Here is a 16,502-nt window from a genome sequence, read left to right as displayed (position 1 = left end):
GATAGGACCTTCACGCGCACTATGGCTCAGGACAGAGAAATAACATCTTCTACCAGCGCAGACAGATACAGGGTGCTAGCTAGTAAAATAATCACTGTTCTCAATACATACGCTGCGGGTAAAATTTAGTCAGGATCTGTGCTTTCTAAGACACCTATTAATTCTTTTCTACAATTCACAACATTGCTCTCTTGCTTTGCAAACTTCTTTACGTTATTTATTTGTTGTTGCAGTTTAAACAATCTGAAAGTTGTCCAAGTCCCTCCAAGTTTTAAAATCTAGCAGTTCTCCTTAGCTTTCACTTTGCCTGGGCTAATAATTATATTTTAAGTCATTCAAATACATAATTAAATAGTTCAGTACATGAATGCGCTGCGAAATCGGTGTTTTCACAAACAAATGACATACATTTAGACAGCAAATAATTGTAAATCCTGCACAGCCAGTAGAAATTTTTTGCCTGTGTTAGTGCATACTCTTTGGGAAGGTCCAAATAAGCACAAGTCCGTGATCTGTATATTTTTAAGAGGTTTCATACTCCAGTAGACCCTCACCACTTTATTTTCACAGAAAGCTCTTTAACTTCCTTCTTGGTAATAGCTGGAGAAAAAAGAAGCATATTTGCTCTCCATTTGAAAGATTGTCTTCTGGTAGCGCAATGGTGCCAGCCTCAAGCATCAGTCCGGGCTGGCATCAGCATTGACCTTGGGGTGAGTTTTTGTTTCAAAGAGACGATCCAGCCCCGCTTCCGTTGTTACGCCATTTATTCCTTTGCTTTTTTGGCTTGGGAAAGGAGCAATTACTTCAGACAAGTAGAGATTTCAGGGAACGTATGAGAATATGAATCTTACCATCTATTTATGTATGGAATAATTAAAAACAATGACTAAGTTCTGCTATCATCCTTCCTAAAAAAAGAAAACCCTCAGATACCTCAAACACACCAGCAGTATCAGATGGCTCTGCAGTTGTCATGGAGCAGCCCCTACTTCTTTTTCGAATTCTTCCTCTTCTCACAACTGAAGATGATTTTTCAGCTTGCTTTAATTCGATATCAAGATATTTTTGTAGGGCCGCAAAGCGCGCTGCCTTCCGCGCGCATCAGGATTTAGGGTGCTAAATCCCGCCTATGTTGCGCATAACTGCAGTGCGTTAGGTGCATCCCTAGTTATCCGATGGGTCTTCTGCGCATCCATAGCTGTTTTTCGGTGCTGCGGTGCCCAAGTTAGGAGTCTGCATCTGTAGACCGGCTTCTGTCAGCCAGTGAACCAGAACCGTCTGGCGCTGTGTCTTTCTTGCTTCCCCTTTCCTGTTCGGCTTGGTTTTCGCTCTTCCCCTTTCGTAGCTCTTTTCCCCCCGTAACGGACGTGCGTTTCGTTGCAGCCGCCGGCGGGTGCTGCGATCGTGGGCGCCAAATTGCCACCCTGGGGCGGCTGCGGGAGCATCCGGGCCCCCCCGGGGAGCGGGGGCGTGCGACGGAGGGGACCTTTGAGGGACGTTTGGGGACCGAAAGGAAACTATCAGGCAAAAGACCCTACGCAGGCAGAGAGCAAAACCGAAGCGTTTCTGGCCATCGCTTGGAGCGGAGGAAAACTTCCGAAAGCCGCCAGCAGCCGGAAGATTTCTTTTCCTCCGGCGTTGGGAAGTGCCGACCCCGTTGTTGGTGCTTACCAAAAATAAATAGCCACAGCGCGGGAGGCAGGTGATTTTTTCATTCCTTCGTGCCGTTGGCGGCAGATGAGGTGCGTGGCTGCCGGGCGTCCAAGCCGTGCTGCAGTGTGTTTAGCGACAACGGCAAAGTTAATATTTTTATTTCGTTTCCGAGTTAATGACAGAATATAGCCATCTGTCTTCATGTTTATAGGCCTTTCTTTTTTTTTTTTTTAACTGTTTTCTTTCTTTGAAAACGGGTCTTGCTCGACTGTCGACATTTTTTATTAATAGTAAGGAAAAGATAGGCTATACTATAGTTCAGGTAGAATTATGGATATTTTCCACCTCCTCATCTTTCAAAATTGTCTGGGGAAAAATGCATGTAAAGTCTAATAAAAGTGGTCTGTATCACTGAAATATAATACGCTTGGGTATTTCTCTGTCTCCTTTCTTACATACCACTATAATATACAGGCTACCTTTACAATACATGTGTCGGATAACAAGATAGTGTCCAAAACCAAAATTTTTGGAGGAAGGGATTTATTTTATTTAATGTAATGCAAAAAAACCCCAATTGACTGTTGAGCATATTATAGCCATCTATAGAGAAATTAAGCAAGCAACTGCCCACTGCTTTATGGCATCGTACTGCCATATCTTCCCCATGACATGGGAAGAGTCATGGGCTACTTGAGATTGCCAACATAATCTTTAATTTATCCCTTGTGAACAAGATACAAAGCAAGTTGTTTCCGCAGTTTGAAAGTCCTGCTTGCTTTCTTGCTCCTGAAAATGAAGATTTTAAGGACCTCAGACTCAGGTTTCATGAGCCATCCTGAGTCATCGAAAAGAGTCCCCTGTACATTATCCTGCAGCTGCATCTTGCTGGGAACAGAGAATTGCTGCCTTTTTTCTAAGGTTGCTTGAGTGACTGTTGTCCAAAACAGTCCTCAGTAGTTGTATCCTGGCTCATTGCTCCCCGTTCTGTAAGCCTTAGGCGTGAAAGAGTGATAGAGCATTTTCCATGAGTCCTTACTATTTCCTTTTCACATGTATATATTTCCAAGTCAAATCAAGAGCAGAATGGTCATTTTTAGAAGTTTTTATTCCATGAAGACCAGTCTTGGATGGACTTTGTAAAATGATGGATTTGTAGCCCAGCTTTGGAATACTTGTGAAAAAGTAGCATTTGCATTAGTGCAAATCACCACTCTCTTCTTTCGGCACTATCAGAAGAATTTTTTAGCATATATATCTGTCTTTATCCCAGGGCATGACTGCAGTGTGATATTGGAGTCACGTATGGCAGTTTCTAAGGATAGACCTCCACAACCGTACGTGTGTAGAGCATGCCAGTCCATTTTGGAGCTGCAAAGGTGCAACGGGAAATTGCCTGTTGTAGCTGTTTTTAAGCAGCGTAGCCAGGACGAGTGAGGTTGCTTCCTCCCGCGCTCTTGCCACCGAGCCTGGAGAGCAGAATAATGACACTGTGCCGTCTTTTTCCAGTTACTAGAATCTCATTTTGAAGTTATCAGGCTTTGCAATTTTTGTCATACGTCTTCTGCTGTCTCTTTGCTTTCTTTTCCAATTCCTTCCTTTATCAATCCAATTGCTCCCAGGTACGTGATATGTACTTCCATAGGAACTCGAATGCGATTAAAAACAACACAATATCTGTGAACCTTTGCTCTCCTCCGCGCTTCTGTTCGGCCTGGTGGTTCTTTTCTGCCGAGTAATTTAGCATAGTGGCTTTGATTTTTTTCAACTATTTCTTTCAGACAAACAGATCCCACATTTTATGACAACTTTTGTTCCTAATGCTAGTCTGAAGTGGTGCTACCTTTCCTTCAGAGCCCTGCTTGCACATCAGCTCTTTTCTACCTCTTTTGACTATGGAAGTGTTACTATATTTTGTATTAACGGCTTTGAGTACAAGCTGGAGTCAGACCATGCCTACACGTCGTCCCTTGCTGGCTTATTTAAATCCGTACCACCCCACTGGGTGGGTTTGTCGGTTCCTCTGCAACCTGCAGGACGGCGAAGCGGGAGCAAGGCTTCGCTCTGCAGCCTCTGCGGCGGCAAGGCTCCTCGGCACCTTTGCCGTGCAAAAAAGCAGGAGGAAAAGCACAACCCCAGCAGCAAGCCTGGTGCATGGAGGGTCTTCCCTATGCATCGGTAGATGTCTTGTGGACAAGACAACCACAGTAGGTGTCTGCAGAGCCTTTTGGACCATGCGAGGTTCCATGCGCTTTGAGCGAAGGTCGTGCGCCTGTCCTTGCAGACACCTTGCTCCTGCTAGAATTTGGGCAGCTTACTAGCTATAGCTGCTTTAAATCTTTGTGATGGAGATAATACGGACAGGTGAAAATTGTACCATCGGGGCAAAGCGTTGCTGGCAGTTTCTTCATGCACGGGCCGGCTGGAGCAAGCGGCTGCGCTCCGGCTTTTCACGGCAGGCTCTGCTGCAGCGCTGCCCCGACCGCGGGGCCGCTCCGCTCTGACGCACGGGCCTGCCGGCTTGTTACAGTCCTACCTGCGTCAGCAGAAAAAGGTGCTTTTTTTTTTTTTTTCTTCTTCTTCTTTCAGATTTCTCATAGCAGCTGAATTTGCCAATTCTGCTGTTGCTGTAGGGTGCCTCCAATTTTTTGTCCTGTCTGAAGCCCAAGGTGACTTCAGCTTTGCAGATTTCACTTGAAACGAATAGGGCTTTGCATTTTATTCAACCTCACATACGCACCAGGTTAAAACATAGAGTGGTTACAGCCTCAGCTTCCATCGAAAAGCATGTATTTTAACTGCATGAAAAAAAAGACTGCAAATAGCAGAGGAAATTTGAAATAGAGGAAAAAAAAGATGCAACATTTCAAATCTCATATCAGCAGCATCAGTGTGTTTTATGTGTACTTGAATAACATAATTCTGGAAAAAATAAGCCTGACTTGATAACACTGCAAACGGAAGCCTCCTGTAAGGCCAAACACTATCTGATACATGAACTGCTTAAGTTTAAGTCTTTAATAGTCCTTTCCCAAGAACATAACAGCATGCCGCTGTCTTTGTCGCGTTGCCATGTGTATATTTACCTAGGGAAGAAACTCCTTAGTCATAGGCCTCCTATCCGAATGCTAGATTATTTAAGGATATTTAAATTGCTTGTAGTCGGTGGAGAGCATTTTTTTCTACAAACTCTTGCTTCGGCATAAAAAGGGGGAGGGCGTTGTTTATCCCTGAGACTGATGAATAGCAGTAAGTTAAGAAAAACATCCTCTGAGCACTTTAAATATTTAGCATGGGTTTGGTTATTTTTTTGGACAGGAAGTTTGTTTGGTCTCTTAAATGTTTGTACGGTAACTTTTCTTTGGTAAAAATATTACGAATGTAATTTCAGAAAAATGCTGTTTCCCATGCATTTGGACTTCCCGAAAGCCTTTTCTGTGTTCTCATATTCAAAGGGAAAACAATAATTATATCATTAAAAATGGGAATTCAGCCACAAAACACCTTTTCAAGACTGAGGCGTGTCAGGATATTTTACCCTGTCTGAGACAACTTGAGCCAGGATTTTTGTTGCAAGCTGTTCGTAGTCAAATGCTTACACAGGGATGAGTGATGATAATTGACTTGTTAGGTTAACGGGGCTTTTTTTAGGGTTTGTAATAATTTGCCAGAAAGAAACATTTTAAGGCGAGTAGCGGTAGGGCATCCTTACTGAATCATGTCGAAGTGCTTACTCCAACTGAAAAAAAGCAGAGACCAACTAAGAAATGCTTGCCAGCAAGTCTTCAGTATTTTTTTCTCAGGGAAAAATAGTGCAAAACGGTCTTTCTCTGTGCAGCATTCATTTCTGCATGTCATTAATCCTCTCTGCCTCTTATCTGTCTTCCCCCCAAAGAAGTGACCGCATTGCTGATGCTTACCAGATGGTATCGGATTTGCGGTGTTTGAAAAAGTGGGCGCTTACAGCTGCTCTGAACTTCGGCGTTGCACAGAAATACAGATATCTGTGCACTGCGAAGCGCTGTGGAAGGCAGCGACACGAGGGGCGGCCTGATTCTTCTCGTGCTGAGCAGTTCCCACGTCTGTGCCCACAAGTACAAGCTTTATCTGATTGCTATTCAAACCTATATTCAGCGGTAGCTTTTATGGTACCTTTTACACCATATTTTAATATTCTGAGATTGTGCATTTTTCTAAATCTTGAAACAACTGATGTGTCTGAAGCCGAAGCCGCCCAGGTTCCCGGGGCCGGAGCCGCTTCTGGAGCGTTGGAGAAGGCGCTGGGACGCGGGGTGAAGCCATGCTGCCCTCGCAGCCAGGGGGACGGGGGTCTGCTTCGGTGCTTGCACGGGGTGGCGTTGATGCTGAGTTGCGCCTCGGTCATCCGCAATATCGGGAGGTCGCAAAGGCGGTTATAAAAAAAAAGGAAACCCAACTTTGCAAGTTCAGGAGCACCCGGGAAAGTCAGCAAGGTGTCTGGGGCACCTGGTTTTTTTTGTGTGTGTGTGTGTGTGTGTGTGTGTGTGTGTGTGTGTGTGTGTCCACCCCTACGTATAGTTTGCACGTTAAATACAAGCATATATTTGATGCCATTTTTTGCAAATCTTTGCAGCAGGGAAATCATTCATATTTTCATTTGAGCTGTAGTAGAGGTATTTCCAACTCCAAGCACTCAAGCGCAAACCCATAAATTGAGCAAACCCTCTATTTTATAAAACGCGCACATTAGTGGAGGAGGAGGAGGTCCCTTCTTTCCGCTGAAATTTTTATGCCTTATGCTGGTTCAGTTGAGTCACTTTTTATCCGTCTTTTCTCAAATTTTGTCAATTAAAATATTCTCATGATGCTAAGACCAACAGCTTTAGAAGAACGCCAAGTATCGTGCAACTGATGGTGAAATCATTCACTGTAAACGTGAAAGATGGGGATCAATAACTCAATTAAATAACTAACCTTTAGTTATAAGCAAGCAGCAATATAATAATTTCAGTCATCATGCCTAATGGTGATTGAAGGGATAGGAAGAAGCAAATATACCCCAAGAATCAATGTGGTAAAAATTAGGTAAGAAGTTACAGATTGTTTTTTTCTCCTGCTCACCTGAAATAGGTCAGGAAAATCAGTTTGTTTGGATTAAATCAAGTGTTGTGTTGGCGTACCAGAGGCAGAACAGTGAGGCTGATGGCTCTGCAGGGAGTCCTTCGTGTCCCCGTGGAGCATCTTCATTACAGGGACACAGCTCCTACAGCCGAGTGTGAAATCCTCGCTGTCCGGAGGCTGCTGAGCCCCAGCCGTACCTAGGAGCACTCTGTTCATCTTCACGTCCATCAAATGCCGCTTAAACCAATAAATGAACTTTCAAAGTTCCTGGGTTTGTGCTGATATTATATTCAATGCTCAAAAAGCACAACTGGGAGAAATTACTTCAGAAAGGTTTAAACTTAAAGAGCAATTTTAAATTATGCAGGGGAAGAAATAGTGAAAAAATAAAGAGCTGGAGAACTAATACTAATGACATTAATGCACAAGGGTTAGTTGAACATGAAAAATTGTTTGATAATACCTGCAAGCATTTTTTAATGGGAAAGGTCAAAGTCTGAAAAGAAAACTGCTGAACGCTGTGCACAGCTATCGGAAGATGTTGCCCTAGAAGGTAGAAGAAATGAAACAAAAGGTTATTTGCCATCAGACAGAGAAAATAAAATAAACATACTAAAATTTCTTTCACTTCCCTAATGTGAGTGTTCATGAAAAATTAAATCCCTGTGAGAAAAGTTCCTGTGCTGTCTGAAGGTCTAAATTCTTCTGCAAATACTTTATGAATTAGGGTTGCTTGAGTGAAAAAGGAAAACAGTACCTTAGATTGAAAACATACTTGGTGAAACGCGAGGAAATTGTTTCTCTGTGTTTGCCATCAATGGTTTGCAATTTACACTTGGCATTAGAGAAAAATACTGGACGTAAATGACACACAGAAGATTTCACAGAGAGATGCCAAATTTCCACTAGCCAAAGAAAGGAGTATTTGTAGGAATTGGACAGATTATGAACAGATGCCCTGATAGTCACATGATAAGTGGAAATTTAGTTTCATAATTTGATTAAAAGCAGAGGATTGAAATCACAGAAGGAAATAACCAAGAAATGATTCAGATGTGTATGTGGCATTACTTAGTTAACTTGACTTAAGTGAAAATTCATAAACTGAGGAGAGAGCATGTAAAAGGAGCTGAAATCTAGATGTTGAGATGTAATATTGTATTCCGTGGTTTTACTAAAGAAGAAGAGAACAGGACAGCTGCATTTAGAAATTTCTTATATATATCCCAAAAAAATCAGAAAAAATTACCTCCTATTCATCCATTTCAGCATGACTTAGGAGTGATTTCAACAAATTCAAGTTGCTTTGTTTGCAAATTTGCAACAGAATAGGTATTGAAAAGTCGAACGGAGATGGTTGAAGAGCAGTGGTGCAAACCAGGTAGCTGGCAAGGGAGAGACAGGCACCAGCTAGCACGGAGGAACCCGATTACTGTGGCCTAATATTTTATTTAGAGAATTGCAGACTATTATATTGGATCGTATATGCGCATGGAAGTTTTTAGTGTTGACGATGATCGCAGTACACCATTTGTGCTCTTTTTTTCCTGAAGAAAACCATAATTAGATTACACAAAAGCCCCACGAGGTGCAAGGAACCTGCGGGATAAGGAGAGCGGGGGCAGGTGCCGTGCCGGGAGGCGCTGGAGGGGCCGCGTGGGCCGTGCAAGAGGGCAGCGAGCCTGAGGGCTTCCCCGGCCGCGGTGCCCTGGCGGGTGCAGGACATTGGGCGATGCCAGGAGCAACACAGGGAGAACTGGCGCTCGGGAGGAAGGCGAGGAAGGCCTAAACATGAAGCAAGCAAGCAAGCGAGCTTTTGTTTTTAGAACAGTAATGAGTTTTAATTTAAAAAATGTTGTGACGTTGCAAAGAAACCAGGACTCTTATCTTTAGGTGAAGTGTCCGAACTCTCATAATGCATAGGAAATTTATTGCTAAACAGACTTACTTTTGAAAGGATACATTTTGGCAAGAGAGTTGATAAAGGCATATAAAGTATGTACACGTGCATGTGTTCATATCAGTTTAAAGGTCTGTAGTGTATCTGAGTGTGTGAACATGCACGTCCACAAGTATATGAGCCACATGCATGAGAAGATGGATGCACACGTACACGAGCAGATGGATGCACACATACACGAGCAGATGGATGCACACATACATGAGTAGATGGATGCACACATGCATGAGTAGATGGATGCACATGTACACAAATAGATGGATGCACATGTGCACAAGTAGATGGATGCACACATACATGAGCAGATGGATGCACACGTACACGAGCAGATGGATGCACACATACATGAGTAGATGGATGCACATATACATAAGTGGATGGATGCACACGTACACAAGCAGATGGATGCACACATACATGAGTAGATGGATGCACATGTACATGAGTAGATGGATGCACACATACATGAGTAGATGGATGCACATATACATAAGTGGATGGATGCACACGTACACAAGCAGATGGATGCACACATACATGAGTAGATGGATGCACATGTACATGAGTAGATGGATGCACACATACATGAGTAGATGGATGCACATATACATAAGTGGATGGACGCACACGTACACAAGCAGATGGATGCACACATACATGAGTAGATGGATGCACATGTACATGAGTAGATGGATGCACACATACATGAGTAGATGGATGCACATATACATAAGTGGATGGACGCACACGTACACAAGCAGATGGATGCACACATACATGAGTAGATGGATGCACACGTACATGAGTAGATGGATGCACACGTACACAAGCAGATGGATGCACACATACGTGAGTAGATGGATGCACATGTACATGAGTAGATGGATGCACACATACACGAGTAGATAGATGCACACGTACATGAGTGGATGGATGCACATGTGCACAAGCAGATGGATGCACACGTACATGAGTGGATGGATGCACACGTACACAAGCAGATGGATGCACACGTACACGAGTAGATGGATGCACACATGCACACGAGTAGATGATTGCACACGTGCACACGAGTAGGTGGACGCACCCACGCGCAGATGCATAAATGCACGTACTTGGTGCTCGGTAGCATTCGCTGTGGAGCGATGCTTAGCCCTCAGCCCGTTTCTCTGGACAAAGCCATGAAGGGCCCTGTGGCCCCCAGCCGCGCGATGTGAGGACAGAGGGAGCCACGCTTTTGGGGACGGTGTCCCCGCAGGAGGACGCGGAGGTCGGACAGGAGCTGGGGCTGTGCTCCTCGAAGCCCCCTTTCCGCAGCACCCCCGCGGTGTTGGGCTTGATGCTGGGTCACGGCGTAGCGTGAAGACATCAAAAAAAAGAAGAAAAAAAAAGCATACCCAGGATGTCAGCAAAAAAAGGCCTTTTCTGAGATATTTTTCCCTCATCTGTGCTTGCGGGGGATTTCAGATTACAGGCTTCAAGGTCATTTACCTTTAATCTGAATTAATGTTGTATTAAAAAAAAGGCAGCATTCTGTCATACACTAATCTCACCTGTTTTGGTAATAAAGGATAAATACAATAATATTTTTAAACCTATTTCCTACCTATTAGGTCTAAAACAAATATTTAAGTGAAACAGTTATTTGCATTCATGTGATTTTCATTTGAAAAGCAAAACTTCAAGTTCACAATGGAAACAAGGTTTGTTTTTTCCGGGAGGGGTAATGTAATATCCACATGGATGTTGTTTTGTATTAGTGAATGCATGTTTTTTCTCTGCACCTAGTTTTAATTCTTTGCTTAGTTATCCAAGTTATGGAGGCAGAACTTAATAGTTAGTGACTTATTTTACAAATTACTGGAAATACTGTCAGGATTGTATATAACAACAAGAAAAGCAAATGCATCGCAATTGATAAAAAATACAGCTGCATGTCTCAATTTGAAAATGGATTTTGCTATGTTGCATTTATTTTCTTCTGTGATTTTTTTTTAGCTCAAACTTCAAAATTCAACTGGCAAATTCAATATATTGTGTGCTTTGTTTATTATAAAACAAATAGACTGCAAACTGTACAGATCTGCGAGCGTGGAGTGGTTTGCACAGTGTGTGCCGTATTGCAAGCGTATGCCTCCAGGATTTATACGGATGAGCTCAAAGATCTGCAACATCTTGTTTCCTGCCTGGTGTAATGGTTGCACCCAAAGATAACCCCAGAACGTTTGCTTCCACTGTATAGGAGATAGATATGCGTTAAACCCCTGCCTGAAGCCTGGAAAGGAGTTTGACAAATGTAGCGCTTAGCTTTTAAGCTGATCATTTCTTAATGGTAAATATGAACTTTGATGCCTAATAATTCGTTCAGGTTTTAAGACCCAGTTTGGGGAAAAGGCAAGCTCCGAGTGCTAGGTAATCTATGGCAGCGTGGTTTGTAAACGTTTTATCTTTCCCTTTGTTGCAGGCCATTAGCGGTGTGACATGTGGGCTGAACAGTAATAAATGCCCATTGTTCTTTTTAGAAGCGTCCTCTCCCAAGAAGTACATATATGTTTTCATCTTAGTTTTCCTGCCTGGAGTGCTCAGCGAGGTCCCCTTAAACGCACAAAACCACCTCGTTTTGTTACCTTAACAGAACGTCTCCCTGTCCGATACAAGACAAAGGAGGGATTTTTCCTGTTCTTTTTTTTTTTTCCCCTGAGAGGGAATAAAAGAAATTAGTCTGTGACAGTTATGACGAAAGTTTTTGCGATACGTTTAAATAAACTGGTCTTTGTCGTAGGAAGAAAGCCGTTGTACGCAGCACTTGAATGGAATTTGTTGACAGTAAAATATTTAGTCCTAATTACGGCCGCGCTTCGCGCACAAAGATACCGCGCGCCCTGCGTGCCACCGGCGCGGGTATCCGCCCCGCGAGCGAAAACCCTTGCAAATCACCCCAAGGTGCCCCCGCGTCCGAGGGCTCTTCCTTGCGGCCCGCGTCGCAGGGGTCGCCCGCGCGCGTCCGACGCACGGCTCCGTCCCCGTCCCCGTCCCCGTTGCATCCTCCACCTGGAGGGTCACGAGCAGCGAGCGGTCCCTGCCAGATGCAACTGGTGGCAAAGGGAGAGAAGCGTTCGGCTGCTAAATAAAAAAAAAGGCTGTGCAGCCTTTAAGACTGGTACCTGTGTTTGTTTCTAATGTAATAATACAAGTTTGGGATTTTTTTTCTGTAGAAACCTCTGCATCTTTTTATAGAGAAAAATGTTTGGATGAAAAAACAAAAACAACATAGGGTATGTGTATGTTTTATGCTCCTAAAGTGAATCGTGTTTAATCTAAAATAGTTTGCAAACGCTGTCTTATATACATTTTTTTTAAAATCAAATTAAAGCTAGGAGGATGGATATAGGAATTTATACAGCTGATGGCTGTAAGTCTTTCAGACTACCCGACATATGGATAAACCATGCACAGATTTAGCAGGTCTGTCTTTATGTTAAGATGTATACGTGATAAAAATATATGACTGAATAGAATTTTTGTGGTTAGCACTGTTTCATTCTGAAATGCTTGAAGACATTCAATAAAATTACGTTTATTTTCGGAGGATATTCACAATGAATGATAACCATTTTTTTCAAAGAGTTTTTGCATATATTTCTTTGCCATTATGCAACAGACTTGCAACCATTTTCGTCGGTGCAGGTGTTGTTTATTAAAAGGAGCGCAGTCATCGCAGGTGTATATTAGACATTAGCTAAATGTAAGGATATTAGTGAAAAGTACCTCATGACTAACATTTTTATATTTTTACGCCTGTGGGATTTCTGTGAAGCCAAATGCTACGCTGCATGTCAAGGAAAGGTTGCGCCCGGAGTCAGCCCCAGATTAGTTGTCGATACCTCATCAGGGATTTTCATTTTGCTTCCCTGGGAAAAAAAGTAATATAGTTTTCTAGAATCAAAAGTTATCTTTGGATGTTTTTAGAAGCGCAGTAAAGGAGTAAGGATGTTTTAATTTCTGATTTTCCAGCTCATGGGTCATATTTGACCAACTGCTTTCAGGAGAAGACATGCCACTTTGTTGAGCTATTTAGGAATCAAAAAGACTGTCTTAATTTAAAACAAGGAGCCTTTGTTTTAGTTGGTGACTGCCTTGTGAAATTTTTCAGTTCTCAGCGGGTTAACCAGGGAACAGGGGCAGAGTCATAATTGGCCTATTTAGAGTATTTTGCATGTGAATAGTGTGTTAGTGAAGCATTACTAAGTCTGTTGTGAGTGACATGGTGATTAGAATTTAGATTAGGGAAAACACATTCTGTACTTTATCAAGTACAGTAATTAGTTCAGTCAGTAAAAGTTGATTACAAGTAACGATAAAGTTAGATTTTTGGTACTTAATTTTAAAATTTCTTTATTAAATGGTAAATTTGTTCTTAATATAAATGGTAGTATCTACACCTGTTTTATTGCATATCAGAATAATTAAAAGAACAATGTGTTCAATGCAGAGTATAATCAGGGGATTTATATATTATGGGTAAGTTTCAATGTAGTTTATAGCAAATAGAGCATTACTCAGGAAATTGTTCTTCTGTCATAGTCTCTTAAAGATTTCTAATTTTTCTTTAAGTATGGGTCAGATAATGTTTTCTGCTGTTTCATGGAAACCATCGTCCTTCGTAGCTCCGTAAATTTTGCATTTACTAGGATGCTTCTTGTTAGTTAGTGGTAGAGGCGTAAAATGGATATATTGAAAGTCCTTTGCTGCTGCTACTGCTGCTGCTGCTATACAATAGCGTTAATTGTTTTTGGTTTTCTGAGGTGTTTTTTTTTTCCTGATAACATTGCAAAAATTATTAATAATGTCTAATTTTATTTTCCTATACTAATTACATATTACGTGCAGCCTGCTGTGTAGATTTTTATATTGCAAAACCTGATATATTTAACTCACAGATATGAATTTTCCCTTACGTGGGGATAGACAATGAAGCTGTCTCTTGCACACTGAACCAACTGCTCTATCGACAGCAGGATTTGTTTTTTTGTTAGTTTTATTATTGTCAGATACGTAGCCTGAACTATCTTGTTTGCAGGGAAGAAACTAAATTACCTTCAAATATATTCTTTAACATAGCTCCAAAAGTTTTTAAAACACTGATTGCATTTGAATAAGTAGGCAGTAGTCTCCTTTAAATGTAAACAATCATATTTTAAATTAAGCACTTTGTATTTTGCACTTTGTAGTTAAAGAGAAGACGCCAAAGTGGAATTTTTTTTGTTATGGCTCCTTTAAAATTTTGGCAGGTTCTTGTTGCACTATTCCGGTGGCTCGCGAAAGTTGCTTTACTCTGTTATTTGGAGGGATGAGAAATAGCTAGCGACGAGGCGAGTTAGGCTTAACGTGTGTGTGCATGCATGCTGGCTCGCAGGGACCCAGCTCTGTGTTCTTCGTCTTTTAGCAAAGTCTCCTCGGAGGCGACCTGGACCTCGGCGGCGGCAGCGGCGGCGGCGGCGGCGCGCTCTCGCCCACCAAGCCCGGCTCGCAGTACTACCAGTACTCCAGCAATAACCCGCGCCGGCGGCCCCTGCACAGCACCTCCATGGGTGAGTGTCCAGCGCCGTGCCGGCGGAGCGGCGCTCCTGGGGAAAAAAAAACCCAGCGTGCAAACAGCCCGTCTGACGGAGGCGCCGTTGTTTTTTTCTTTTTCCCCATCTTTTTGCAGAAGTACAGACGAAGAAAGTTCGGAAAGTTCCTCCGGGTTTGCCGTCCTCGGTAAGTGCCAGCCGCGGGCAAGGTAAGGGCGGATGCAAGATCCCATCCGGGCTTGGGAGCGATTGATTGCGCGAGGAGGACGAGCGCGTCGTCGGTCATGTCGGCGTGGGGCAGCGCGGGCGGAGGAGGGCGCCGGAAAGCTGCCCCAAATCGGGGCCGTTCCCGCCCGTCCCGTTCCCGCGGGGCCGCGCGGGGCGAGCGCTAGCTTCGCGCGCCGGCGGCCGCCTTTGTCGGCGCGGGGACGATTTGTGGTCGCGCGTGCTGAAAGAGGGAGATGTGCGGAGAGGATTTATGAGGCGTCCGCGCGGCTCTCGGCCCGGGACGCGGGGCGAACGTCTTCATTTGCTGGGAAGGCGGCGGCAGCCGCGGCCGCCTGCGTGCGCAGCGCCAGGTGTCAACCAGCGGAATCCAGCTGTTACCAGAGGCATTATGGGTTATTTAATAAGTAATGATACAGCTGATAATTACCCAGGGTTTTCCCAGATATTCTAAAGAACATCTCTGAGTCTTTGTAAGGAGGAATATGGATGCCATCCAAATAAGCTCGATTTTTTTTTTCTTTTTTCCCCCCCCCCGACGTTATTCCGCAATCTATATATCATGCAATCAGAAGTTGATATTTCTCTTTGGTTCTGCAAGGTCCTTTGTTTCATGATGCAAATGATTATTCTGTTGTTTTTCCTTTTTTTCATTTATTGTGTAAAATCTCTGCGGTTTTTCTGAAAAAGCTTTATCATGGTATACTGCATCTTTTAAGAGAATGCTTTTTAAAATGCCTTAAAATATACAAAAAATAGCAGTTAGAAAGAAATGATGTTTTAGTAAATCTAACATAATGATTAATATGGCTAAAATTGCATTTTTCTGATATTTTTATTCTAAGTTTGTCTCCACTGGTACTTTAAAAATACACTCCATATATTTTCATAGCATTATCTACAAGCAGAAAGCAAAACACTCAAGAAGGGGCAGCTTTCTTTTCATACCTGGTGACTCTATTGGTTTTATCTATAAATCTGGTTATTAGGAGGGGCTGAGTGGTGATCAATCTTGCGGAATATATGAACAAATTGACATGTTAATCTCGGATGGGTTTTATGTTTTTCCCATAAATCCAAGTAAATTTGCAGTTTGCAAACTAGCATACTTTTAAAGCTTCGGTTGTTGTAGTAAATGTGCTAAACAGTAGTTTCACTCCTAGTCATTTTATAAATAATGAAATGATAATCTGAAAGTGAGAAACACGTATGAAGATCCAAATTTAATCGAGCAGATTCTTGTAATCTTTATGGCGTTAAAGAAATACAAACATGAATCTTTTTGTAAGTTCTTGCAGTGTGGAAATTCTGAAATGGAAGTTACTAGTAAAGTAATAATACTATTATTTTTAATTAAAAAGAAGTTCCCATGTGTGTATGTTAAATTTATTTCACTATGTGTTTTTGGTTTGGGTTTTTATTGGACTCCTTTACAGCAATAGCCAATATCCCCCCCGAAGGTTTTTATGAGTACTGTTACGCTTGAAGTTAGAGGTGGATTTAATTTAGACGAAACTTTAGCTTTTAATAGTTTTTATGACAGCTCCACATGATATATCCGTCACAGCTCTTTACGTTTTGAGGCAAGCTTGTGCATAATAGGGACCGTACCAAGCAGAGCAGCAAGTGCCGGAGCGCGTTCTGGAGCAGCGGAACCCACGGGTGCCGGAGCGTGTTCCGCGCGACTCCGGAACCGCCGCGCCAGCTGCGGTAGGGCACGAGGCACCACTAGCTGCTCTGTTTAGTCGTCGCCTGGAAATAATTTGCCGGGCTTTAGGATATTTCTCTGTAAGCAGGTGACCGTCTCGGGGTGTTTTTGCATCCATGTTACGGAAGATGCTCCCAGCGAAATGGTACCTGCTGGCTCCCTCCCCGCGTGGGTACGAGTGGCAGCGTTTAGGTGGGAAATGTCAACATTTAGCAGTTTAAAACTGCTGCAAAAGTTTTTTTTATGGCGAGCTTCTTGCTTCCACAGAATAAAATGCAATTTG

The 16,502-nt window shown here is 42.8% G+C and overlaps 1 protein-coding gene across 12 annotated transcripts in view; it reads left to right on the top strand.

The window, feature by feature from the left end:
- TCF4 (transcription factor 4) overlaps positions 1-16,502 on the top strand; it is a 216,969-nt gene that overhangs the window by 112,390 nt on the left and 88,077 nt on the right. For 11 of the 12 annotated variants that reach the window (XR_010886998.1, XM_067316317.1, XM_067316316.1 and 8 more), the window contains 2 exons: positions 14,160-14,304; positions 14,424-14,473. Coding sequence is in view for 11 of the 12 variants with exons in the window: in XM_067316317.1 (XP_067172418.1) it covers positions 14,160-14,304; positions 14,424-14,473 (195 nt within the window). In the remaining variant the exon portion in view is untranslated. The remainder of the gene's footprint in view (positions 1-14,159; positions 14,305-14,423; positions 14,474-16,502) is intronic. The other variant, XM_067316312.1, reaches the window with a different exon arrangement.

This window comes from Apteryx mantelli, chromosome Z (genome assembly GCF_036417845.1).
Source record: "Apteryx mantelli isolate bAptMan1 chromosome Z, bAptMan1.hap1, whole genome shotgun sequence".
In the NCBI taxonomy this organism is placed as follows: domain Eukaryota; kingdom Metazoa; phylum Chordata; class Aves; order Apterygiformes; family Apterygidae; genus Apteryx; species Apteryx mantelli.
The sequence above is the reverse complement of the archived record's forward strand: the minus strand, read 5'-3'. Positions and strand labels throughout refer to the sequence as shown.